Below are 27,846 nucleotides of genomic sequence, written 5' to 3' on the forward strand. Positions count from 1 at the left end.
GGAGACAGACAGGTTGATGGCATGGGCGGAGACTCATCTCTCCCACCTAGCTGCTTCCCACATCGCAGGTATAGACAACGTTCAAGCCGACTTTCTCAGTCGTCAACATCTAGATCCCGAAGAGTGGGAACTCTCAGAGGAGTGTTAAGCGCCATGCCATTTTTCAGGACGCTTTTGGCCAGGGACACAAGAATACTTAGATTTTCAGTGTAAACCATAATCTTTTATTGAACAATATAAGTATTCCTGGGAGATACTGATGCCATGCCTCTGACAAACTGTCCACCAGCATCTCATCGTATACAGGAAGTTATCCTTCTTTTATAGATAACATTCAGTATTGTGGAAGCTTCTAGACTTGCGTGACTGCCCAAAGAATAATTTACATAGGTTGTCATGTCAACAGCACGATGTGACTATCTCTGAACTGCCCTGATTAGTTTTCCCAGGCATGGCCCATTTGCCCTCACTCTCGAGATAGTCCTTTGTTCTGTTAAAATCTTACTGGTCAAGATAATTAACACATCTGTGGCTGTGTTGATAAAAACTCCTGAGAATAGTGCCTGAATCTCCCGCCGTTGGTTTCTTTGTGACCCAATGAATAGGCCTCACCTTTCTGGTGCCAGCTTGTCTGCCTTTATAGATATCCAGGGAAATTCTGCAAGTCATGCTCAGAGAGTCACTTAGAGTTCATTCAGCCCAGGCAGGCTAAAGAAAAGCAGAGGATTCTGGGGATTTCCTTCTTCATGTTGGTTTTCTGTTCAGGCCCACTTATCATGAGGCAGTGAATCTCCTGTTCTACAGATGGGGGACCCCCCTATCTGGATCTAATGGCAACCTCCCGGAATGCCAAGGCAGCTCGGTTCTTCAGTCGCAGAAGAGAGTATGGCGCAGAGGGAGTGGATGCCTTAGTCCTCCTCTGGCCCCGTCACGGTCTCCTCTACGTGTTTCCCCCCTTGGCTTCTGGTGGGCAAGGTGCTCCAGAGAATAGAGTCCCACCAGGGTCCGGTAATGCTGGTGGCGCTGGAATGGCCCTGTCGTCCGTGGTTTGCAGACTTGATCAACCTCGCAGTGGAAGTACCTCTTCGTCTGGGTCACCTTCCACGCTTGCTGCATCAGGGTCCGGTATCTTTCGCCCAGGCCGATCGCTTCTGTCTTACGGACTGGCTTTTGAGAGGCGCTGGCTGAGATGGCGTGGATACCCAGATGCCGTTATCTCGACCCTCCTCAAAGCTAGAAAGACGTCTACCTCCATCTCCTATGTCAGGGTATGGAAAGTTTTTGAGAACTGGTGTGCCTCCATACCTGTCTTGCCATGGACTGCCTCGGTGGCTCAGATCTTATCTTTTCTTCAATAGGGACTGGACAAGGGTCTGGCCTACAACTCGCTGAGAGTTCGTCTTTGCCCTAGGCTCTCTACTTCATCAATGAGAGGGAACTTCCCTCTCCTCTCACCCGGATATCATCCGATTCCTCAGGGGGGTGAAGCACGTGAAACCCCCGGTGCACGCTCTTTATCCTTCGTGGAGTCTCAATCTCGTTCTCCAAATCTTGGTCGGACCACCCTTTGAACCCATGTATTCCGCGACCCTCAAGGATATCACTCTCAAGACGGTTTTCCTGGTAGCTATCTGTTCTGCCCGCAGAATCTCGGAGCTTCAAGCACTCTTGTGCAGAGAGCCCTACCTTCGTTTTACGGATTCGGGAGTTTCCTTGCGCACTGTGCCTGCTTTTCTGCCCAAGGTAGTTTCCGAGTTCCACTTGAATAAAACGGTAGAGCTTCCATCCTCAGCAGACGCATCGGAGGATCTACGCAAGCTAGATGTCAAGCGTATCCTCATTCGCTATCTGGAAGTCACTAATGATTTTCGCTTGTCAGACAATCTTTTTGTTCTCTGGCATGGTCCGAAGAAGGGGGCCAAGGCGTCGAAAACTACCATTGCTCGCTGGCTGAAGAAGGTGATCTCGGTGGCCTACATTGGAGCGGGTCGACAACCTCCGACGGGTGTCAAGGCCTATTCTCTTCGAGCTCAGGCTGCTTCCTGGGCGGAGATGCAATCGGTCTTGTTCCAGGAGATTTGTCGAGCGGCAACTTGGAAATCATTACATACCTTTGCTCGTCATTATCGTCTACACATACAGTCGCCTACTTTTGGTTCCTTTGGCTCTAGGGTCATTTGAGCAGGGCTTTCCGGGGCCCACCCTACGTAGGGAAGCTTTGGTACATCCCACTGTCTGGACTGATCCTGGTACATACAGGAAAAAGAAAATTATTCCTTACCTGCTAATTTTCGTTCCTGTAGTACCAAGGATCAGTCCAGACACCCTTCCTGACTGTTTATTCTGTTTGGGATTGCCTCTCTGCTCAAATTGTTCTTCAGTGCCTTTTTTCCTTTGGCTGGTTAATGGTTCATTCTGCAAGTTTGTTGTTTGACACTGATTTTGTGCCCTTTGCACACTGTTATTTGTTACTTAATTCTATTGTATTGATCTATCCTGATTTTCCTCTTTGCTTTGATATACTCCATACTGAGGATTAGTAGAGGGTGCACTACCTTATAAGGAAGCATCCTTCAAAGTTCTATTTGACTCCATCTGCTGGAAGGGGGAGATAACCCACTGTCTGGACTGATCCTTGGTACTACAGGAACGAAAATTAGCAGGTAAGGAATAATTTTCTTTTCCAGGTGCATTCACTGATCTGTTAAACACGAGATCCAGCAAATACTGCCTCAAGTGCAAATCCACCTCGAAGCCTGACGACAGGTCTCGATGTCTCTTTGTACAGCACACAGAAATGCGGGTAAGGCTTTACCGCTCATGTTCCCGATCTGTATCATGTAACACATACGGTGTTACATGATATCCAGATTACATCAGTCCCTCCAGTTGGACACCACCTGGTCTCCCAACTGGCCGGATATCAGAGTGGCCATCCCACCTTGTACTAAAGTTCCCGGTACACTCCCCCAGACGCTACAAAGCGCAGAGAGGGGGAGGGGGAGTTGGGGAGTTTTAATTACACTATTCTTTCTTTCAACAGAAAGTAGTTACTCTCCACCCATCCTAGACCTCAGAAATACCAACTTTCTTCAGAAGGCACAGGCAAAATGGTATCTCTCATTACCATGCTTCCATATCGCAGAAAGTACATTCCTCTAATCTTTCTATGTGCTTCATGGTGAGTCAAAAATATTACAATCCCAAGTTCTGCCGGTTGCACCAGCTTCGGCAACTGGGGTATTCATTAAATCACTATCTGTGACTGCTGTTTCTCTGCGGAGTGCAACATCATTCTCGCTTTTCCTTGCATGGACAGCTGCATAACCACAGTCAGTCCACGCAAGGAGCTCTAACTTCTTCATGACTCACTATACATTTACTAACTGGGATTCCTGTCACTGCCGTCACTGCCATGAATCCCTTATACAACACTTCTGGACACCACAGTCATAGTGACCTTCCTGTCCAGCATACACGCAGACATTCTAATAAATTCTTACATGTTCCTGCGTGCATTTTCCATAACCTCAGCCCCTCAATTCTTCATTGTTGGGCCATGGGGTTTTTTCACTATGCACTTTCCTCATAGAAAACTGCTTTGAGTTAGATTCAGTGAAATTCCATTATCAGTGGGTCTAAGCTGTTCAACCGCTTTCGTCCCTCATCCATATTGCAGATCTAGAACCCATGCAGTCTGATTCTGCTCATGCTCGCATTTACTCAGGGTTGTAAAGTTTGACCTAAAAGCTTCTCAACCTAATATGCGTCTACTCCACTCCAGGCACAGTTTCACATGAACTTCCTGGAGCTTGTAGTCATGAGTTATACCCTTATGCCTTCCAATACTGCCTCTGCAACAAATCTTTGTGCATACAGACAGACTGCATAGGGACAATGTGCTTTCCAGCACACAATCACGCATAACCTCTTAGCTGCTCTGCAAGGAAGCTGCGCAGCTCTACATTTGGCCCTTGCTCACTCCATGTATCCTCGGGCCACTTATCTAAGAGATTTACTGAACGCGCAGACCTTCTCCATGTAGGTTTCCATCCTTTCGAATGGTCTCGGAGTTCATGTGTAACGGGAAAGGTTTTCTAATGCTGAGGTCAACCGAACTTGCCCTCTGCGTCCGAATCGAACCATACGGTGCACAGATTCTACTCCCTATGCATGTTTCCAATGTGTTCCCATAGACGCCTTTCTTCCATCAAGGGCCTCTTAAATGTGTCTCTTCTGCTGCCTCTTAGCCAGCACTCTTCTAATGCTGAAGCAGGATGGGGTTCACTGTTCCTCAGACCCACGTCCTGGCCGAGACCAGTATGCTTCCCATACTTCTCAATCTATCACACCAGTAACCACTTCGCCTTCTCACAAGTCAGTCTCAAATTGTAGACTCACTGATGTTCTCAGGTACTGGTAGCGTCACAAAACCTTCCATACCTAAATCCTACCATTCAAAATGGCATGATTTACCACATGACGCATACAAAAGATATTTCCCTTTTTCTTTTTTCTACACCACTCTTTTCTCTTGCTTCCTCGGATTCTGCTCCCCAGACATCCTCCACACACGTGCACCTCTGTTCCAAATGGTGTATCGTTCGGGAGTGGGAATACCCGATTAACGGTAAACCCCTTCTGAGTCAGCTTACCATGGATTATCCACTGATCAAGCCGCCTCTATTTTCACTAGTCACGGAATGGAACCTATATCTTATCCTTATAAGTCTCATATGTTCTCAGTTCGAGCCTTTCCATTCCTCTCATTTCACAGTTTGACATGGGAAATTCTTTCCCTCATAAATGTCATTTCTGCCAACAGGGTCAGTGAGTTACACACCTTGTTACATACTCATCCGACCCTGCGTTCCTCCGTGACAGAGTGGTTTTACGTATTCAACTTCACATCTTTCTTAAGGTAGACGTTGCATCTCACCTTACTCAGAATATACTCTGTCTATTTTTCCCAACACCTCTCTCTCACCAAAGCGAGAGGGTTTTTCCACTCCATGGACAGTAATAGTGCACTTGCATTCTATCTAGATCGCACTACACTCCATAGGAATTCCACCTAACTCTTTCCTTCTGTGGCAAGAGTCAAGCTGCGAGTTCCAGTGGGCAAAAAGACCTATTCTCCTAATTGATGATCTGTATCTCTTTTCCTACCAACAAGCAAGCATTTCACTACAACACTGTGTGTAACCACATTCTGTTGTGTCCGTCCCAGCCTCCATAGCTTACCTTCGGCCGCTGCTGCTTGTACATATTTATCAGGCTGCAACCTGGATCTCTCTCCATACCTTCAAAGCCCATTACTGCTTAAATATGACTAGCTGGCATGCTCCATGTTTGGCCAGTCCGTCTACTCCTATTCCTTTCGGTTTAACTACCCAACATCCTTCCAAATTCCACCCTCATCATTGCGCCTTTCGCACGTCTTGGGTGCATTTGGTGCACTCTCGGGCATCTTCAGCTCGGTACTCACGCATATGTAAGGACTACCATCCTGCTTGTCCTATGAGAAAGCAAGTGTTGCTTACCTGTAACAAGTGTTCTCACAGGACAGCAGGATGTTAGTCCTCACGAAACCCACCCTCCACCCTGTGGAGTTGGGTCTGTATACGTTTTTACTTTTATTTTAGTTTCGCTTGTGCTTTTAGCTATAAGACAAGACTGAAGGAGACACCTGTGGCTCACAGGGATGATTGCAGGCTGAGCATGCTCGGTGCACTCAGTGTGCCAGTGTCAGTCAAAGCTTTGTAGAAACTTTGACAGAAAGGTTTTCCGTACAGGGCTCCATCCTGTGATGTCACCCATATGTGAGGACTAACATCCTGCTGTCCTGTGAGAACACCTGTTACAGGTAAGCAACACTTGCTTAATTCCTGGATTAAATAATCCCCATTTTTTTCCCTGCAGAATCTAAGCTGCCTGGTATCTGGCACCTGATTCTAGATGAAAAGAAACAGATTTTCACATCTGAGAAGTTCCTTTCTTTGGCATCCGAGGAAGGTGAGTTAAAATGATGGAAACATAGGATAAACACAGAGGACCCTAGTAATGAAGGAACTGGGCAGCCTTCACTGAGCTACAATTACAGCCCAAGGCAGCAGTGATATGACTGCATTGGGCTTCCTGGATGGCATGGGGTAACCTGCACGGAGCAACAGTTGCAACCTTAAAGAGGACACAATGGGATTGAGAGTTGTGTTCCATGTGGGAATTGATCTATTTTGGGTAAATGCGCATAAAATTGCTTCTGGGCATATTGATGGACCTTTTTGGTTTTTGCCTGCTATTTACTGTGTTACTATTTGTGTTTACATTCTTGATTGCTTGTTCCACTTCTGTTTGCCTTGGCACATATCACTTGTATCAGTGCTGTACTTGCTGCTTGTAGTGTAGTCTATGGAAAGTTCATCTCCTTCCAGGGTGGAGAAAATCCATGCAACTAAATTTTTTTTACCTACTACTGGGCAAAGGAGCCAGGGCTGGGAGTGGGATGAGCAGTGGCTACTCTGGGCCAAGAGGATTACTGGCATGCTAGGGCGAGAAAGGGCAGTAACTGCTGAGGCAGGGAGAAACATTGAAGCCCAGAGGTGGGAAAGCGCAGTGATGTCCTCGACCTGGGAGAGGCAGCGGTTGCTGGGGTCCTGATCAGGCCCATGGGGAGGAGCAGTAGTGGCCCCAGGACAAGACGAGGGGCTGGAGCCAAAGAAAAGTATAAAAAAATAGCAATAAATATTGCTCTCCCACTCCAGCATCTAAGAATTTTGGCTGCTGCCTGTTTTTGAACCCTTTTTGCAGCCCATTCTCCTCCTATTCCCTGAAGCATTTTATTCCATATGCCTCTTTTCCCTCACACAGCACTATGTACAGTTTTGCAACTCACTGAGAGACTCTTACTGGACCAGATGCATCGACTCCCGGATAAGAAAGTGCAGTATGTAGACATTTTTTCTAATGTTTCTGAGGTCTGAGAACTTATCCAGTGTGCTGCTATTAGAATATGCATGTATTTGTAAATATTCTAACATAAATTTACGTGGAGTGGAGGAGTAGCCTAGTGGTGAGAGCAGTGGGCTATGAACTCTGGAAGCCAGGGTTCAAATCCCTCTGCCGCTCCTTGTGACCTAGAAACTTAGATTTGTGAACCCTCTGGAGACAGCGAAATAGCAAAAAGAATGTAAATCAAATAAATATTTCTTTATTGGATTCAGAGTGTGAGGAGGTGTGAAGTGCATCTGGAGGATGCACACCTGCTACGGACTGAAAAGCAAGTGGGGAGTGGTACAGGTTATTGTACTGTAGCAGCACTTTTTACCGCTGCTCTTTAGCCATGGTAAGAGGAGTTCCCTATATGTACCCGGATCAATCCGGACTCCTGAGTTTATTCATCCGTTCCAGCAGGTGGAGACAGAGAAAGTAAAACTGACACTGCTTTATATACACTGATGCCACCTGCAGGTCCTCAGAATTTCTTTGTCTCCAGCAGTTGGTGACTGATGCATAAACCTGCAGTTTGTTGCAGTATTTTTTGGTCTTATTTTTGATTTTTGCTCTGAGCCTTCCTCCCAGGGGTCGGGATTTCTCGTGAGGGACCCCTACCCTGTTTGGTCGAGGCGGACGGGCTGGGCGTCGATGACCCTTTTGTATGCCCGCTCCACAGGTAACCGTGAGGTGCACATCTGGTGGTCCAGATCCCTCCCTTTCACGTGTTGTCTCCTTATTTTTTCCTCACTTTCCTCTCCTATTTTAGTTAACTTGCTGAATTGAGCTGGACAGCTTTTTTCAGTGTTAGGAGCAGGAACCTGCAGTGAGGCTGCTTTTAGAGCAATAAAGTAAAAAAAAAAAAAAAAAAGCAGGTAGGAACAGCGTATTAGGTCGGTTCTCCCCCCCCCCCGGCGTGCGCAGTTTCGGAGGTCTTTTTCTTAGGTTTTCTGTTTTTCTGTTTTTTACTTTTGGGGTGTGATCGGGCTGCTGGTGACTCGATGGTGAGGGGGGTGGCCTGCCGCGCTTGTGGAGCGACTCCTGTGTGGCTGAATCGCCTCGGTCTGTGCTTAGCCTGTGTTTCGGAGGGGAGGGGCTCCCTCAGAACTCCCAGTGCCTGCCAAACTGAGGAAGGTTGCGTCCTTTCCTCCTCCTGCGGCTCTGAATGGTTAAGTTAGCATTTAGCTGTCCGGTGCGGGAACGGCGGCCATTTTGGATCCCCCGGAGGTCGGGCCCACGCTGTTGGGGTCCGAGGGGGATTTTCCTCCAGTCCTTTCCCTGGATCACCCAGGTCCTATTGGGGAACAGGGGGACTCGGCAAGCTGCCTGGGGGGCTCTTTTTCGATGGATGCGGATATCATATGGGCCCCGGCTCCGTTCTCGCCAGAATTTGTGCTGCTTATGCACAAAGCTTTTTGGCACAACAGGAGAGCTTTGTGCCCGGTGGGGGTGGCCAAAACCCCCCTTTCCTAGCGTGTAGCTGATGGACTCAGGGCCAATAGGTATAGCGTGCTCCTGATAGCAGTTGGAGACGGAGTCAGATTTCAATCTGACGTCAGCACTACATATACCCATGCAGGAAGCTCTGCTCTTCAGTATTTCTCCATCTCCTTAGCAGTTTGGGACTCTACACCCGCTTGCACAGTGTTAGGAAATTCAAACCAAAGAAAGAAAATTCCAAATCTTACCTCCACAAGATGAGCCCTGCTCTCCTGCGGTGATACCTAAGGGTCCCTCCCCAGTCGAGAATTCCTGAGGTGATTTCCGAGATCCCTCAGAGGTAAGCCTCGCTCCAGTAGCTAGTTCCCGGCGTTGACTTAGCCCCCAGGAACGGGAGTGGTTGAGAGGCAGTGGGTGCAATACCAAGCGCGGCAGTAAAGGTATTTCCCTCACCCCCCGCAGCTGGAGACCGCCCTGCACGAGATCGGGAAGCGCCGAGACAAGATAAGGTAGAAAACTTTTCTTAAAGTCTCCGGTCTCCGAGGCTTGGATAGCCGCATAGATCGCCCTCCGGCATCTGTCCCATCAGGTTGAACAGCCCCATCCGGGCTAGACCCTGATTCGGTACAAGGGTCCTCCCTCGTGGAAACCCTCCGGGGGTGGTCGCCATCTTGCCTGCATGGTCGCTGGCGCCATCTCCCCCCCTTGATTGCCGTATTGTCCGCACAATTGAGCTGGGCGCATAGCGGTGAGCCAGGCACATAAAGTACTTGTGCGCATAGTGGCGCGAGCACAAAGGTGCCGGGTGCACAGCGGCGCGCTCAATGGTGCCGGGCGCACAAATTAAGCCGGTGCGCACATTGGCGGGCGCATCTCTCCGTAGGTGCACATAGCGGCCTGCACGCACATCTTCCGCAGCTTGCACGCAAATCTCCGACACAACCGGAGCGCATATTTAAGCCTCCTGTTGCGCACATTTAGGTGCACAGATGAGTTTTGAACGATTCCAAGCACTCAAGTCATGGCACCATCAGCCAAGAAAGCCAAGGGACAACCTCTCTGCCCAGCCTGCCACCTGAGATTGGCACAACTCGAAGTGGCTTTGGCCCTGTGCCTGCAGTGCGAAGAGGCCCTGGGGGAATAAGGACAAGGCACCCCCCCCCCCCCCCCCCGGGCCAGTAAAGGAATCCGGCTTCACTAACGATAGTATCCTGGACCTCTCTATCCCCGGTTCGGCCCCTTCTCAGTTGGGTCCCTCTGGGAACGCCGCTGGCTTCAATATGGACCCAGGAACCTTTTCCTGGGTAGAATTCTTTAAAGGGTTTCAAACCTTTGTCCAGGCACAATCTGTGCCACCGGTGACACAGCCACAGCCTCCACCAGAAGACCAAAACCTTCCAGGCCTCTCTCGGCCTCCCCGAGACATGCCCCTCTGGACAAAAGCCTCCTCTTAGGGGACACGGACACCTCGGAGGAAGAACCAGACTCCCTGGAGGATGGAGAAATCCCTCCAGGAATGGAACCATACCGTACCATGATGCATTTCTTCTCCAGAGACGAGTTACCAGACCTCGTGGCTCTGCGCTTGAAGGAGCTGGCCATCCCAGGCACAAGCGCCACAGCGGAGCGAAAGACGAACCCTCTGCTGGTCGGTCTCCGTCAGGCCTCACACCATTTCCCATTGCTGCAGGCCGTACAACAACTGATCGACTTGGAATGGAATGCCCCAGAGGCCAGTTTCAAAGGAGGATGGGCCCTAGAAGCCCTATATCCACTGGAACCCTCAGCCAAAGAACTCCTCGTGTTCCCCAAAGTGGACGCTATGGTCTGCGCTGGCACGAAGCGCACTACCATTCCAGTCGAAGGAGGAGCGGCACTCAAAGACGCCCAGAACAGATGTCAGGAATCCATCCTTAAACAGTCATTTGATGCAGCAGCTATGTCACTACAGATCGCTGCCTGCTGTGCCATGGTGACACGTGCCTGCTTATCAAGTTCAGGAGTTGATCTTTTGGGCAGAACAGCACTTAGTTCAAATATCGGCGTCTCATACTGCCGGAGTCGAAAGTGTGCAAGCAGATTATCTCAGTCACACGCTACTCAATTCGGGAGAATGAGAGTTGTCGGACAGAGCTATGCAGCTCATTTGCACGAAATGGGGCTACCCTCAGGTTGATCTGATAGCGATGCGCCACAATGCAAAGGCTCTTCGATTTTTCAGCAGACGAAGGGAATACGGAGCAGAGGGCATAGATGATCTGGTTCTTCCTTGGCCGCGGGGAGTTCTTCTATATGTTTTCCCTCCTTGGCTGCTGGTGGGAGGAAAGATCTTGTGGCAGATAGAGAGGCATCCAGGGAAGGTGGTGCTAGTAGCCCCGGAGTGGCCACGCCGCCCATGGTTCGCCAATCTGATAAACCTTGCGGTCGAAAGCCTGTTACGACTCAGTCATCTCCCTCGCCTCCTGCAGCAGGGCCCCGTAATTTCCGACTAGGCAGATCGCTTTTGTCTAGTGGCTTGGTTTTTGAGAGGAGGCGTTTAAGGTTGAGAGGGTACCCGGAGACTGTAGTTACTACCCTCCTCCAGTCTAGACGGAAGTCCACCTCGTCATCTTATGTCAGAGTCTGGAAAGTATTCGAGTCCTGGTGCATGGCTAAGGGGGCTAAGGTTTTGCGAGCTTCAGTGTCACACGTTTTGTCTTTCCTTCAGGACGGTCTGGTCAAGGGCCTTGCTTTCAACTCTCTTAGAGTTCATGTGACAGCTTTGGCTTGTTTGAGGGGAAAGCTGGATGGTTACCGCTGGTTCTCTCATCCTGATGTGATCAGGTTTATTTGAGGAGTCAAGAATTTACGTCCACTGGTGAGGAGAGTTTGTCCTCCTTGGAACCTCAGTCTGGTCCTTCAGGGTTTGTGTGAGGTTCTGTTTGAACCTATCCGCAGAGCTACTCTTAAAGATTTGACTTTAAAGGTTGTTTTCTTAGTAGCTATTTGCTCTGCGAGGAGAATTTCGGAATTACAAGCGCTGTCATGTAGAGATCCTTTTCTTAAAATATCGGACGTGGGTGTATCTTTGCGAATGGTGCCATCCTTTCTCCCGAAAGTAGTGTCCACCTTCCATGTTATTTATTATTATTTAAACATTTTTATATACCGGTATTCGTTGTGGACATCATGTCGGTTTACAGTAAACAAAAAGGTTTGGAAAATTACATTTTAACAGGAAATTCAACTGGGAGGGGGGGTAACGACAGGCAGCTCAGAAAGACAGGTTAACTAAAACAAGGTCCTCGAGGTGAGGAGATGGAGTATAACAAACATAGTTCCTCAATATGAGAAAAAAGGGGGTAGGCCTATTGTGGTCTACTTTGGCAAGGATTAATGACTTTTATTCTGGGTAGGCTTGGATGAACAGCCATGTTTTCAATTTCTTCTTGAAATTGTTCATAGACGTTAATCAGTCTATAGAGCTACCGGTCTTTCTGGATTTGGCAGCCTCTGAGTCTAATGCTCGTGAGCTTCGGCTACTGGACGTCCATATAGCGATACTTCGCTATCTTAAAGTCACAAATGGTTTTAGACGATCTGATCATCTTTTCGTTTTATGGAGTGGTCCGAAAAAGGGGTCTCAAGCTTCCAAAACTACCATTGCCAGATGGCTTAAGGAGGCTATTGGCTCCACTTACATTCTCAAGGGTAAGCCAGTTCCGGAAGGCTTGAGGGCCCATTCCACTCGTTCTCAGGCGATCTCTTGAGCAGAGGCTCACATGGTATCACCACAAGAGATTTGTAGAGCGGCAGCTTGGAAGTCTCTGCATACTTTTGCAAGGCATTATCAGCTGGATGTGGCTGATCGGGAGTCCCTGTCTTTTGGCGAAAGCATGTTACGAGCGGGACTCTCCAGGACCCACCCTGTTTAGGAAGCTTTGGTACATCCCAGGAGTCTGGACTGATCCGGGTACGTACAGGGAAAGGAAAATTTGTTTTTTACCTGATGATTTTCGTTCCTGTAGTACCACGGATCAGTCCAGAACCCACCCAAGTAGTAAGGAGGGTGGAGAGTTGTCCGCTCAACTGTTTTAAATTACAGACAATAGAAGTTTTTTTTATCAAGTTTGTATTGAAATGTTTTTTTATGGTGTGTTTTGCATTTAGCTTGGGTACAGATCAATACTGAGGAACTGCAGGTGTCATCAGTGTATATAAAGCAGTGTCAGTTTTACTTTCTCTGTCTCCACCTGCTGGCATGGATGAATAAACCCAGGAGTCTGGACTGATCCGTGGTACTACAGGAACGAAAATCATCAGGTAAGAAACAAATTTTCCTGAGGAGCAGGTAATGCAGGGATAGATCCCCAGGGTTGTTGCTCCTTTCCACTAATTTGCTTCCATGTTGAAGCAATTAACACACAGTGGAGAGAGGCTGAATGCATATTCTCTTAACTAATGGCCAAAAGCTGCCTCTGCCAAGGAGGGATGTTAGGAATATGATAGGAGATGTAGGTGAAATGAGAGGGGGAATGGAGGAATTTGGAGAAAGATGGGAAGGTAGATTAAGAGACAGACATGTTGTCTTACAGGCTAATGGAGCATATTCAGCCGCTATAGCGGGTGGAATCTGCATGACTGTCTCTTCCTTGTGACTCTCACTTTCTTCCTGAGTAAGAGATGCACACTGTGAAGAATGGAGGAGATGTAGCTGCTGGGTGAATTAAAGGCAGCTGACTATTTACAGAGGTGGGTGTGTGGGGGAGAGGGATTGAGAGGGAGAAAGAGGAGAGCAGATGTTGAGCAAAAAGGTCAGAGAAGGAAGAGATGTAGAATTAGGAGAGATGAAGCACTGAGAAACTAAGAATGTGGAGCTTCAGAAACTGAAAGGAGGGGACTTCAAGGAGAAAAGGATGTTGGAGGTAGATTAAGATCCTGAAAATGGAGAAGGGGTCAGCACTGCAAATAAAGGAGGCATGTTCTAAAGCATTTAAAAACATTTCTGTTTAGGGAAGTGTTCAACTTGAGTTGCAACTAAAATAACAACAAAGGGTCTGAAGAGTGATATTCAAGCTAGTGGGCTGTTGACAGATACAGATTTGATTTTATATTAAGCAGAGATCTGGTTTTATAGTTAACTTGTGAGTATGCTTGTTTTATCTGTTAAGAATGTTTTTATGTGAGCTGCTTAGGACCTCGGATAAAACATTCACATTATAAATAGAGCACGTGAAAGCACCTTGCATTGCAAATAAAGTGGGTGGACAGACTGACCCCTTGAGAGATGAGGAATTGATTTGTGTCAGGCGAAGCCAGAGACAACTAGTAGTCTTGGGGCCACTATCAAAACATTGCACAATTATGTCAGGAGGGTCGAAATTACAATTTATTTTTTATATGTTTGTAGCACCATCACTGTACATAGTGCTATATAGGTTGGTCCATTAAAGTGCTGGGTACCTTTCCCAAATGATTCACAGACTTACCAGAGAGGTAAGTTGCTGAGAGTGGTAACACAGATCTCCAGGTTCACAGCTACATTGTAAGCCCTGCTCTGCTGGTAAAAATGAATAATAAATCTTCATTGTAATTGAATATGAAAATACCTGCCTGAGGGTAGAGATATGAAGTGCTTACCTGCCAAGTCATTCCAGAATTGTGTTCAGGAGTATTATTTGTCTCAGAAACAGGAAATACAGGCAGTCTGTTCCAAAATTGGCTGCATTCTCTATAAATCTGTCAGCATTTTTTTACCATTGAACTTGCTTTTGTCATGATTTCAGGCAATATCATCGAACGCTGATCACTGTGTTGCTGACTCGTACTTGGAGAGTTCGCAGACAGGCCCAGAAGACCGCGAGGAAGCTCCTGTCTTCGCTCGGAGGAGCTAAACTGGCATATGGTCTCCTGGAGGAGCTCAGAGTTGTTCTTCTGTCTCATAAGGTGAGTCAAAAAAGAGGAAGACATTGAATAGATCTTGTCATTTACTGAGAATCATCATGCATGACTTATCATGATATTCTTATTAGGTACTTCCACCAGAGGTCATGGTGACTGAGTCAGGGGAGCTATCTGAGCCAGGAAAAGCATACATCTCCCCTCGGATTTTGCAAGAGACACTGTGTGTCATTGTTAGTGGGCCAGGTTTGGAAGCAGATCCTGATGAAGGAGAGAAAATAGCACATGAGCTCCTGATTGTGGCACACCACCCTTCCATAGGTGAGTGTGAGAGGAGGCTTTGTGCTTAGGAGAAGGGCTCATGTAAATCTTCTGTGCTTTCCTTCCTGTCTGTCACCCATGGCTTGCGCTTGTAAGTGTTGCCTGGGAAGTAACGATTGGATGTTGTAGGGTAATTGTTTCTGATGCTTCCTCTCTCTTTACCAGTTGCAGCACAGTCAGGACTTTGGCCAGCTCTTCTGCTCAGGATGAAGATTGATCCTGTGTGTTTTATTAATAAACATCTGGATGAGATTCTACCCTCAATTGCCTTGCAGAGTACCATGGATCAGGTGACTAGACATTTTCTGAAAGGGGAGGGGAGAACAAAAGGGTCAGATTGAGTCAAATTAGTTTCTCACTTAAAAAGAAATAGATGGAGTAAAAGGAGCCCACTGAAAAGCTATCACACTGCTGGATTCTGCATCACAAGTCCTATGAGGTAAAATATCAGGGCCTTTATACATCATATGTTAAAGAAAAGAGGGCCGGTGAGAAGTCTTTGACTTTCTGTACTATGCCTGCTGGATGCGCCCTCCGCTCAATTTGTTAAATCAGCAGAGTCACAAGAGAGGCTTTTTGTGGTACTAGGTCCAATATTATGGAACCAACTCCTTGATGCTCTCTGCAAGGTGGCATGTTCTAAAGCATTTTAAAACATTTCTATTTAGGGAAGCGTTCAACTTGAGTTGCAACTAAAATTGCAACAAAGGGTCTGAAGAGTGCTGTTCAATACAGTTTTGATTTTATATCAAGCAGAGTTCTGTCTTATAATTTGTGAGCCTGTTTTTTTGTTTTTGTTTCTTTAATTTTAAATTTTGCATTTTCAGATATATTACAATATCATTTACAAAAGAAAATAGAGAATTTGTACACCTTATTTTCAAAGGAAAAATATATAAGAAACTAATGGTAAAGAATGTTTTAAACATTCTAACACAAAATCTCTCAATGTATTTGGAAATTTCGGAACCAAGATTATACAGGAAATATGGAGCCCTAATATCTTGTCAATCATTATAAGAAATTAACCTCACTATAACACGGGACACCCCTTATCCCTTTTACACACGTCCAGAATTCCCATCTAGAAAGCCCCTAAGCTGTTCCGGCTCTAGAAATATATGTTTTCCTAGCGTGTAGCAGATGGACTCAGGACCAATGGGTATAGTGTACTCCTGATAGCAGTTGGAGACTGATCAGATTTCAATCTGATGTCAGCCCTAGTTCATATACCCCTGCAGGAAGTGCAGCTCTTCAGTATTTTCCATCTCCATAGCAGTTAGGGACTCTATGCACGCTCGCACGGCGTTAGAGTAATTTTACCAAAGAAAACCAAAATAAGAAGAAATTTCCTAGCGTGTAGCAGATGGACTCATTACAAATGGGTATAGCGTGCTCGTGCTAGCAGTTGGAGACAGATCTGATGTCAGCACGGGTACATATACCCCCGCAGGAAGTGCAGCAACTCAGTAATTTCCGTCTCCAAAGCAGTTTGGAGCTCCCTTACGCTCGCTGAGCGTTCTTCCAAATTCTAACGACTAAATTCTTAGAAGAAATCCTGAAGACGAGCCCCGCACTCCTGCGGTGATACCCTCGGGTCCCTCCTCCAGTTGAGTTTCCCGAGGTGATTTCCGTGGTCCCTCGGAGGTGAGCGCCTCGGTCCGCTGGCCAGTTCGCGGCAGGGACCTAGCCCCGAGTGAGAAGGGCTCGGGCGCGGCATAGAGGCAGCCTCGGTCCCGGTGAGGACTTAGCCCCCGAGCGAGACGAGTTCGGGCGCGGCTTAGAGGCAGCGGGTGCATTTCCTCAAGCGCGGCGGTGACGGTACTTACCTTCTCCCCCCGCAGCCGGAGACCGCCCAGGTCGCAGCCGGGAAGCGCCGAAGATCAGGTAAGGCGTACATCTTTACTTTACTGGTCTCCGGAGAGCGAGGATTAGCTGGGTCGACCTACGTGGCAGCCCGCCAAGGAGGTCGCCATTTTGCCTGCCGGCTCGGTCGCCAGCCCTGGTTCGCCGCCTCGTTCTCAACAGGGCGACGAGCGCGTATGTTAGGCGCCCGGAAAGGTTTGGGCGCCCATTGCTTAGGCGCACGTTGAGAGGCGCACGCTGATACGCGCACATGGGCGCACGACCATGGGCGCATGTTGATAGGCGCACGTACTAGGCGCATATTGATAAGCGCACGTTGATAGGCGCACATTCATAGGCGCTCTTTGGTAGGAGCACATTGAAAGGGCTGAGAACACACCGGAGTGTGCGGATAACAGACGCGATGGAGCGTAAGAGAGCCCATACGTCCGCAGAGCAGGCACTTCCAGAATCATGCATAAGAGCTCTTGGCCTCTGCTCAGCATGCCACCTCAGAGCCACACAGAGCGAGGAAGCAGACTCCCTATGTGCTCAATGTGAGGAGGCCCTGGGAGTTCCAGGCCAGGACCGGTCTCAGCCCAGTTTGACTGCCAGTTCCTCAGGGAACACCCCGAACCTAGCAGGCCGTGGTGAGCAGCCAGGGAACCCTACAGACCTGGTGCCCCTATGGCTAGAACCTGCTTCCCTCTCCTGGGTGGAATTATTCAAGGGGATTCATGCCTTCGTCAAGATGCAGTCTGATCCCCGACCGGACCCATACGTACCGGATGACCCTACCCTGGGACCCTCAAGACCTACGCATGGCCCCCTGCCACCCGGAAGCCCCACTTATGGGGACTCGGATTACTCTGAGGAAGATGGCGAGCCCCCCGAGGAGGGGGAACTCCCCTCGGGGATAGAACCGTATCGAACCATGAGACTCTTCTTTCCTAAGGAGGATCTTTCAGACCTGGTGTCTCAATGCCTGTCGGAGCTGGCTATCCCGGGCCCAGGCACCCCAGGGGAACCTAGAATGAGAACCCCCTGCTAGAGGGCCTGCATCCAACGGCTCACCATTTTCCCCTCCTACAAGCAGCACAGCAGTTAATCGATCTGGAGTGGAATGCGCTGGAGGCTTCATTCAAAGGGGGTCGGGCTTTGTCTAGCATGTACCCCCTAGACCCGGCAACCAAGGAGCTGCTGGCGTGCCCGATGGTAGACGCCATAGTTAGCGCAATTGTGAAGCGCACCACCATTCCGGTGGAAGGAGGGGTGGCCCTCAAGGATACACATGATCGGCGCATGGATGCCATTCTGAAACAAGCCTTTGAGGTGGCAGCCATGTCCCTACGAATTGCAACTTGCTGCACCGTGGTGACGCGCTCCTGCTTATCACAAGCCTGGAACAACACCCCAGGAGAAGAAATGGAATCAGCCCTCTCGTTCCTTACTGACGCTGCCTCCGACCTAGTCCGTACAGCAGCCAAGAGAGTGTCATCCTCAGTGGCTGCCAGAAGACACCTCTGGCTACGAAATTGGTCAGCCGACGACTCCTCCAAGACTCGCCTTACCAGAATGCCCTTTAAGGGATCCCTCCTGTTCGGCAGCGACCTCGAGAAACTGGCTAATAAATGGGGTGCATCTCCATTACCCCGTCTACCGGAAGACAGGTCAAGGAGGAACCAGCGCCCTTTTCCTAGACCATCCAGAGGTAGAAGCTCTCAACGCTTCAATCCTTACAGGGCTCGCTACCAAGCACCTCGTTCTCAGGCCAGGAACCAGTCCTTTCGGACCAGGCACAACAAGAGGGGAACTGGTTCGGGGTCGGGTCCCCGCCGCACCCCACAATGAGAATCAGCCGACCCATCTGGGGGAAGAAGCCATAGGGGGCAGGCTTACCCTATTTTACCGCAGTGGGTCGAGATTACTTCGGACCAGTGGGTCCTCGCCATTGTCCGGGAAGGGTATTACCTGGACTTCCTTCAGCTCCCTCCGGACAAGTTTGTGGAATCGCCTTGTCCGCCCCTCAAGAGGGCGGCGCTGGCAGCTACCTTGGAGAGACTCCTGTCCCTAAAAGCCATAATCCCAGTGCCTGCATTGGACATAAATTTTGGGCATTACTCCATTTATTTCATTGTCCCCAAGAAGGGGGGCACCTTCAGACCCGTCCTGGACCTCAAGTCAGTCAACCGGCACTTACGGGTCCCAGGATTTCGCATGGAAACTCTGTGGTCAGTCCGAAATGCAATACAGCCGGGGGAGTATCTCACATCCCTGGATCTCTGAGGCCTATTTGCATATCCCAATTCATCGGGATCACCAGCGTTACTTAAGCTTCAAAGTCCTGGATCAGCACTTTCAGTTCCGGGCTCTACCCTTCGGGTTAGCCACCTCGCCACGGACCTTTACCAAGGTAATAGTAGTGGTGGCGGCGTCACTCAGGAAGGAAGGCATTCTCGTCCATCCCTACCTAGACGATTGGCTGATCAGGGCAAAGTCACCGGAGGAGAGCCACCGGGCAACCAACAGTTTTATCTCTTCTGGAAAGCCTAGGATGGGTAGTCAACATAAACAAGAGTTCCCTACAGCCTTCGCAGTCGCTGGAATACCTAGGCGTCCGTTTCGACACCCAGGAAGACAAGATCAGCCTGACCTCCAAGAGGAAATCAAAACTCCGGGATCGCTTGCAGAATCTGCTGAGCACCACCCGGCCCACGACTTGGGATTACCTACAGGTCCTCGGCCTAATGGCCTCCACTCTGGAAGTGATACCATGGGCACGGGCTCATATGAGACCGTTGCAGCGCGCCCTCCTATCTCGGTGGCGCCCACGATTACAGATCTACATCGTGCATCTACCTCTACCGGCCAGAGTACGGAATCAGTTACGGTGGTGGCTGCAGCCAGGCCACATGAGCCGGGGGTCAAGGATGTCCTCCCCAACCTGGACCCTGCTCACTACAGATGCCAGCCTGAGTGGCTGGGGAGCACACTACGAAGAGCTAACCGCCCAGGGGCGGTGGAACAGAGAAGAGTTGGGGTGGAACATCAACCGGCTAGAGGCACGGGCAGTCAGGCTAGCCTGCCTGTGATTTGCCCACAGACTTCGAAACAGAGCAGTCAGAGTGATGTCGGACAACGCCTCCACGGTGGCATACATCAACCGACAGGGTGGAACCAGAAGCCGACAGGTATCCTTAGAAATAGCCCCCCTGATGGCTTGGGCGGAAGCAAATCTCCAGGACATCTCCGCCTTCCACATTGCCGGGAAGGACAACGCCACGGCAGACTTCCTCAGCAGAGAAAGCCTAAACCCGGGGGAATGGCAGCTGTCACCCACGGCCTTCCAAATGATTGTGGATCAGTAGGGGACCCCGGGCATGGACCTACTAGCGGACAGGTCCAACGCTCAAGTACCCAGATACTTCAGTCGCAGGCGAGATCCTCTATCCCACGGGATCGACGCCCTGGTGCAGCCATGGCCTCCGGGGATCCTGCTATATGCCTTTCCCCCATGGCCCCTGCTAGGTGCCACTATACACAAGATTCAGCGGCACAGAGGCCTAGTTCTTCTGGTGAACCCGGACTGGCCAAGAAGATCCTGGTACGCAGACATGAGAAGACTACTGGCAGGGGAACCTCTACCCCTGCCCCCTCACAGGGACCTGCTGCGACAAGGTCCCCTCCTCCACGGGAATCCAGCTCAATTCTCTCTTACGGTCTGGCCATTGAGAGGGCTAGACTGAAGAAAAGGGGATACTCGGGGCCGGTAATAGACACACTCCTCCGAGCACGCAAGTTCTCCACATCACTAACTTATATAAGGATCTGGAGAGTATTTGAAGCCTGGTGCGAAACTCGCAGCACCAATCCGCATGCCGCTAAAATCCCCATCATTCTGGATTTCCTGCAAGATGGACTTCAGAAGGGTCTGACCCTCAGTTCAATCAAGGTTCAGGTGGCAGCGCTATCCTGCTACGGCCCCAGGAGCGCCGGCAATAGCATTGCCACACACCCAGACGTTTCACGTTTCTTGAAAGGAGTCAAACACATTCGCCTGCCACCGAAGTGGCTAGTGCCCCTGTGGAACCTCAACCTAGTCTTGGAATTCCTAGCGGGACCCGCCTTCAGACCCCTCCGAGGCCTGTCCCTCCGTTCGTTAACCTTGAAGATGGTGTTCTTGCTGGCCGTATGCTCAGCACGCCGCATCTCCGAGCTACAAGTGCTGTCCTGCCGCGATCCGTTTCTCAGAATCACTCCAGGGGCTAACCATCTTCGCACTGTTCTTTCCTTCTTACCCAAAGTAGTCTCACACTTCCACCTCAACCAAACCATATCCTTGCCAACCACGGAAGGTTTGAAGAAGTCAGAAGAAGGTCGAAGACTGCGCCATCTCGACATCGGCAGGTTGCTGTCCAGATACCTGGAAATGTCGGAAGCAGTACGAAAGACGGACCACCTGTTCGTTCTTCACAGTGGGAAGAAGCAAGGAGAAGCGGCCTCACGGGCGACTATTGCTCGCTGGATCAAGGAAGTTATCAAGGCGGCCTACGTAGAAGCGGGAAAACCACCACTTCTACGGGTCAAGGCTCACTCTACCAGGGCCCAAGCGGCCTCCTGGGCAGAAACTAGGATGCTGTCGCCTGCAGAGATATGTAAAGCGGCTACGTGGTCCTCCCTCCATACCTTCTCCAGATTCTACCGTCTGGACGTCCAGGCTAGGGAGAACACAGCATTTGTGAGGGCAATCCTAAACGGACCTCGGGCAGCCTCCCACCCAGTCCGGGAGTAGCTTTTGTACATCCCATTTGTAATGAGTCCATCTGCTACACGCTAGGAAATGTAGAGATTACTTACCTGATAATCTCGTTTTCCTTAGTGTATGCAGATGGACTCAGCATCCCGCCCAGCTGCCGGTATACATGGGGATTCACCTACTCACGGTAAGCCATGTTTTCTTATATAGGGCAGCCACCCTGCCGGGTGTCGACGCCTTCCGGTTGAGAACACTGGCGGTCTCCAGCTACTATCAATCGGTAAGGGTAATCACGTTCATTTAATCGATCGGTCAGTCACACATATAGCCATAAAGCTTTTGCAAGGAAGATTACTGAGTTGCTGCACTTCCTGCGGGGGTATATGTACCCGTGCTGACGTCAGATCCGTCTCCAACTGCTAGCACGAGCACGCTATACCCATTTGTAATGAGTCCATCTGCATACACTAAGGAAAACGAGATTATCAGGTAAGTAATCTCTACATTTTACCTCTACACACGAGATCCTGCGGTGACACCCATTGGGTCCCTCCCCCAGTTGAGATTTCCTGAGGTGATTTCCACGATCCCTCGGAGGTAAGCCTCGGTCCGGTGGCAGGGACCTAGCCCCCGACATCGGGTGAGGCTGAGAGACAGCGGGTGCAACCTCGAGCGTGGCGGTGAAGGTATTTTCCCTTTCTCCCCGCAGCCGGAGACCGCCCGGAATGAGACCGGGAAGCACCGAGACAAGGTAAGGTAGAAATCTATTTAAAAGTCTCCAGTCTCCGAAGCTCAAGGAGCCGCACAGGTCACCAGCCGGGACCAGTGCCACTGGGTTGATCTGCCCTAGCAGGGCTAGACCCTGGTCAGATCCGAGGGTCCTCCCATGTGGAGACCCTCCGAGGGGGTCGCCATATTGTCCGCGTGGTCACTGTCACCATTTTACTCTGTTCGTCGCCCTGTCCACCGTTTAGATCTGTGCGCACAGAGGCGAACCGTGCGCACAAATACCTTGTGTGCACAATGTCGCGCGCCCAAGTACCGGGCGCACAAGCGACGCACATAGCCACGCGCTTACTGTGCCGGGCGCATAACTTCGACCTGTGCGCACAACAGCACACACATCTCCCTGAGCACACACCAAACCTACGCACATAACTTCGATGCACACCAGAGTGCACACAAGCCATGGCACCACTGGAAAATAAACTCAAAGCTCAGGGCCTTTGCCCAGCATGCCACATTAGAGCTGTACAGCATGAGGAGGCCACGGCCCTATGTATGTAGTGCGAAGAGGCCCTAGGGGATCCAACTCATGGCCCCCCCAGCCAGTACCGGGCTCCAGCCTCTCGAGCAGTATGCCGGACCTAGCATTGCACAGTGGGACCCCCCCTCAAACGGGGCTCCCCAGGGACACGGCGCCCCTTAGTCTAGACCCAGCATCTATCTCCTGGGTGGAATTGTTCAAAGGTCTGCATACCTTCGTCCACATGCAACCGGGGCCTCCTATAATACGGCCACAGGCTCCACCAGAGGACCTCAACATGCCGGGACCCTCTATGCCCAGGGACGTGATCCCACTGCCCAGAAGCCCCACCTTCGGGAACAGGGACAACTCAGATGAGGATACAGAACCCCTGGAGGGAAGGGGAACTCCCCCCGGGGGACAGAGCCCCACCAAACCATGAGATGCTTTTTCACCAAGGACGAGCTTCCAGACCTGGTCACACACAGCTTAAAAGAGCTTGCTATCCCGGGCACAAGTGCCTCGGGAGAACCTAAGACAAACCCACTATTAGAAGGACTCAGTCAGACCTCCCGCCATTTCCCATTATTACAAGCCGTCCAGGAACTAATTTACCTGGAATGGGATGCCCCAGAAACTACATTCAAAGGGGGCCAGGCTCTGGCAACCATGTACCCTCTGGACTCAGCCGCCAAAGATCTCCTGGCATGTCCGAAAGTGGATGCCATGGTCTGCATGGTCTCTAAGCGCACTACTATCCCGGTGGAGAGAGGAGCAGCACTCAAGGATGCTCAAGACAGACATCTAGAATCTATCCTCAAACAGTCCTTTGACGTCTCCACTATGTCTTTACAGATTGCGGCCTGCTGTGCCGTGGTGACACACGCTTGCTTAGCACAGACCAGGATCAACCCTCCTGGGGAGGCCCTGGAACTAGCTGTATCATTCCTCGTGGATGCCGCTTTGGATCTGGTACGCACAGCAGCTAGAGGAGTGTCATCCACCGTGGCAGCCAGAAGACAAATCCTGGTTCCGAAACTGGTCGGCCGACGCTTCCTCCAAAACGAGACTCACAAGGATGCCTTTCAAGGGAACACTCCTGTTCAAAAGCGAACTAGAGAAACTAGCCAACAAATGGGACGAGTCCCCCACTGCTGTGTCTACGGAGGACAGGAATAAGAGAAACCAGCGATCCTTCCCCCAAACCTCCAGGGGCAGAGGATCACAGCGCTTCAACCCATATAGAAGCACATATCAAGTGGCCCGCCCCGCAGGCCGGATCCAGTCCTTTCGGAACAAGCATAACAAAAGGGGAGCAGGCTCAGGCTCCAGCTGCATCCCACAATGAAAATCAGCTGACCCGTCCAAAGGAAGAAGCCATAGGGGGCATTCTTGCCTTATTTCTACCAAAGATGGGTCGAGATAAACTTCGGACAAGTGGGTCCTATCCATCATTCGAGAAGGATATTACCTGGATTTCCACCACTTCCCTCCGGACAAGTTTGTGGAATCTCCCTGTCATGACCCTTCCAAGAGGATGGCAGTGGAAGCTACACTGGCCAGATTGCTAGCCTTAGAGGCTATACCACCAGTGCCTCCACAACATATAAATACTGGACATTATTCCATCTATTTTATCGTCCCCAAGAAAAAGGAACGTTCAGACCCTTCCTGGACCTCAAGGTGGTCAACCGTCACCTGAGGATTCCTCGCTTCCGCATGGAAACCCTATGCTCGGTAATAAGGGCGATACAACTGGGAGAGTTCCTTACCTCCCTGGATCTGTCGGAAGCCTACCTACACATTCCGATCCATCAAGAGCATCAGCGTTTTCTACGCTTCTTGATCCTGGACCGGCACTACCAGTTCTGGGCACTACCTTTCGGGTTAGCCACTGCACCCCGGACGTTCACCAAGATCATAGTGATGGTGGCAGCAACACTGAGGAAGGAAGGTATCCTAGTACACCCTTATCTAGACGATTGGCTGATCAGATCCAAATCCCCAGAAGAAAGCCACCAGGCAGCCAACAGGGTCAAAACTCTACTGGAGAACCTCGGGTGGGTGGTCAACACAAACAAGAGCTGCCTGCAGCCCTCCCAATCTCTAGAATACTTGGGAGTCCGGTTCGACACCAAACAAGACAAGGTCATCCTGACACTGACAAGGAGATCAAAACTGATGACCCAGGTTCGAACCCTGTTGAGCGAACTTCGCCCCACAGCATGGGATTACCAACCAGTTCTCGGCCTCATGGCATCCACACTGGAAGTAGTGCCATGGGCACGAGCTCACATGAGACCCCTACAACGCTCACTACTATCACGATGGAATCCACAGTCCCAGAACTACACCCTACGGCTTCAGCTCCCGGACAGAGTTCAGGCCCAACTACGATGGTGGCTACAAGAAGCCCATCTGAGCCAGGGAACGAGAGTATCCTCACCAACCTGGATCCTACTCACCATGGATGCCAGCCTATGAGGATGGGGAGCACACTGCCAGGAGCTAACTGCCCAAGGGCAATGGAACGAAGAAGAGTTGGGCTGGAACATCAATCGCCTAGAAGCTCATGCAGTCAGACTAGCCTGCCTAAGGTTCATTCACAGACTCCAAGGCAAAGCGGTCAGAATAATGTCGGACAACGCTACAACAGTGGCCTACATCAACCGTCAGGGAGGAACCAGAAGCCAACAGGTGTCTCTGGAAATAGACCTCCTAATGTCATGGGCGGAAGTGAATCTTCAAGAGATCACGGCCATCCACATTGCCGGAATAGGCAACATCACTGCGGACTACCTCAGCAGAGAAAGTCTAGATGCAGGAGATGGAGGCTGTCGACCACAGCATTCCAATTCATAGCAAACTGTTGGGGAACACCAACCATGGATCTCCTGGCAAACCAGTCCAATGCCCAAGTACCCAGTTTCTTCAACCACAGGTGGGAACCCCAGTCCCAGGGAATCGATACCCTGGTACAAACCTGGCCACAGGAGACTCAAGCGAGAAGACACAAGAGATGATCCAAGATCTAAAGCAGCAACTAGAACTCAGCGAACTGAGAGAACCTCGTTGCAAGGCGAGGTATAGCTTCAGCTGCCGGGTTTAAATGGTTCGGCAGCGTCTGACATCATCAGGAGGCTGTTCCCAGGTTTCCCACGCTGGCCCCTTTAAATCTGAGGCCCTGGTGCACGCAAGTGCGCGCCTTGGGGCAGGGCCAGCCGCGGGTCAGCGTCGGCCCCTATTGGGCGCAATCATCCACAAGATAGAACACCACAGGGTGACCAGTAGTTCTAGCGGCCCTGGGCTGGCCAAGAAGACCGTGGTATGCAGACATGCGAAGACTGCTGACAGTGAGCCCCCTGCCGCTACCTCCACACAGAGACCAGCTCCAACAGGAACCGATCCTCCACGAGGATCCAGCTCTATTCTCTCTTACGGTCTGGCCATTGAGAGGACTCGCTTAAGGAAGAGCGGATACTCAGGGGCAGTAATTGACACCCTACTCCGAGCACACAAGTTCTCCACATCCCTAACATACATAAAGATTTGGAGAGTATTCGAAGCCTGGTGCAAGGACCGTGACGACATATCACGCTCTGTCAAAATTCCTGCGATTTTGGAATTCCTGCAGAATGGCCTACAGAAGGGATTGTCTCTCAACTCCATCAAGGTACAGGTGGCCACATTGTCATGCTACGGAACCAAGAGAGGGAGCGGCAGCATAGCCTCTCACCCGGATGTCTCCTGCTTTCTGAAAGGAGTCAAGCAGATCCGACCACCCCTAAAGTGGCCGATGCCTCTTTGGAATCTCAACCTGGTCCTAGATTTCCTAGCAGGAACCTCATTCAGACCTCACTGCGGCCTGTCTCTCTGACTGTTAACATTGAAGACAGCCTTCCTGCCGGCAGTCTGTTCGGCCCGTCGTATATCCGAGCTACAAACACTGTCCTGCCGAGAGCCGTTCCTCAGACTCACCCTGGGAACCATCCAGTTACACACAGTTCCGTCGTTCCTCTCCAAAGTGATGTCTCACTTCCATCTCAACCAAACCATCTCGCTACCAACGCCAGATGAGCATAAGAATTCGGAAGAGGCTTGAAGTTTACGCCATCGCAACGTCGGCAGGCTCCTAGTCCGATACCTGGAAAGGTCGGAATTCGTACGAAGGACGGACCATCTATTCGTCCTTCACAGCGGGAAGAAGCAAGGGGAAGTGGCCTTGCAAGCAACCATAGCCCGCTGGATCAAAGAAGTCATCAAGGCGGCCTACGTAGAAGCAGGCAAGACACCGCCTTTACAAGTCAAGGCCCATTCTACTAGAGCCCAGGCAGTGTCCTGGGCGGAAACCAAGATGCTGTCACCCGCCGAGATCTGCAGGGCGGTGACATGGTCCTCCATCCACACCTTCTCCAGGTTTTACAGCCTGGATGTTCAGGCTCGGGAGGACACAGCATATGGAATAAAATGCTTCAGGGAATAGGAGGAGAATGGGCTGCAAAAAGGGTTCAAAAACAGGCAGCAGCCAAAATTCTTAGATGCTGGAGTGGGAGAGCAATATTTAATGCTATATTTTTTTTATACTTTTTTTTTGGCTCCAGCCCCTCGTCTTGTCCTGGGGCCACTACTGCTGCTCCCCATGGGCCTGATCAGGACCCCAGCAACCGCTGCCTCTCCCAGGTCGAGGACATCACTGCGCTTTCCCACCTCTGGGCTTCAATGTTTCTCCCCGCCTCAGCAGTTACTGTCCTTTCTCGCCCTAGCATGCCAGTAGTCCTCTTGGCCCAGAGTAGCCACTGCTCATCCCACTCCCAGCCCTGGCTCCTTTGCCCAGTAGTAGGTAAAAAAAATTTAGTTGCATGGATTTTCTCCACCCTGGAAGGAGATGAACTTTCCATAGACTACACTACAAGCAGCAAGTACAGCACTGATACAAGTGATATGTGCCGAGGCAAACAGAAGTGGAACAAGCATTCAAGAATGTAAACACAAATAGAAACACAGTAAATAGCAGGTAAAGACCCAAAAGGTACATCAATATGCCCAGAAGCAATTTTATGCGCATTTACCCAAAATAGATCAATTCCCACATGGAACACAACTCTCAATCCCGTTGTGTCCTCTTTAAGGTTGCAACTGTTGCTCCGTGCAGGTTACCCCATGCCATCCAGGAAGCCCAATGCAGTCATATCACTGCTGCCTTGGGCTGTAATTGTAGCTCAGTGAAGGCTGTCCGGTTCCTTCATTACTAGGGTCCTCTGTGTTTATCCTATGCTTCCATCATTTTAACTCGCCTTCCTCGGTTGCCAAAGAAAGGAACTTCTCAGATGTGAAAATCTGTTTCTTTTCATCTAGAATCAGGTGC

General features: G+C 50.3%; 1 protein-coding gene across 1 annotated transcript in view; it reads left to right on the forward strand.

Annotated features, from left to right (window-relative positions):
* Window positions 1–27,846, forward strand: part of GCN1 (GCN1 activator of EIF2AK4) — a 433,190-nt gene that overhangs the window by 155,163 nt on the left and 250,181 nt on the right. Inside the window, 5 exon segments of the mRNA XM_029571925.1 lie at window positions 5,923–6,015; window positions 6,871–6,946; window positions 14,199–14,358; window positions 14,445–14,634; window positions 14,800–14,924. Coding sequence (XP_029427785.1) covers window positions 5,923–6,015; window positions 6,871–6,946; window positions 14,199–14,358; window positions 14,445–14,634; window positions 14,800–14,924 — 644 coding nt within the window.

The sequence above is a fragment of the Rhinatrema bivittatum genome, chromosome 11, assembly GCF_901001135.1.
Source record: "Rhinatrema bivittatum chromosome 11, aRhiBiv1.1, whole genome shotgun sequence".
In the NCBI taxonomy this organism is placed as follows: domain Eukaryota; kingdom Metazoa; phylum Chordata; class Amphibia; order Gymnophiona; family Rhinatrematidae; genus Rhinatrema; species Rhinatrema bivittatum.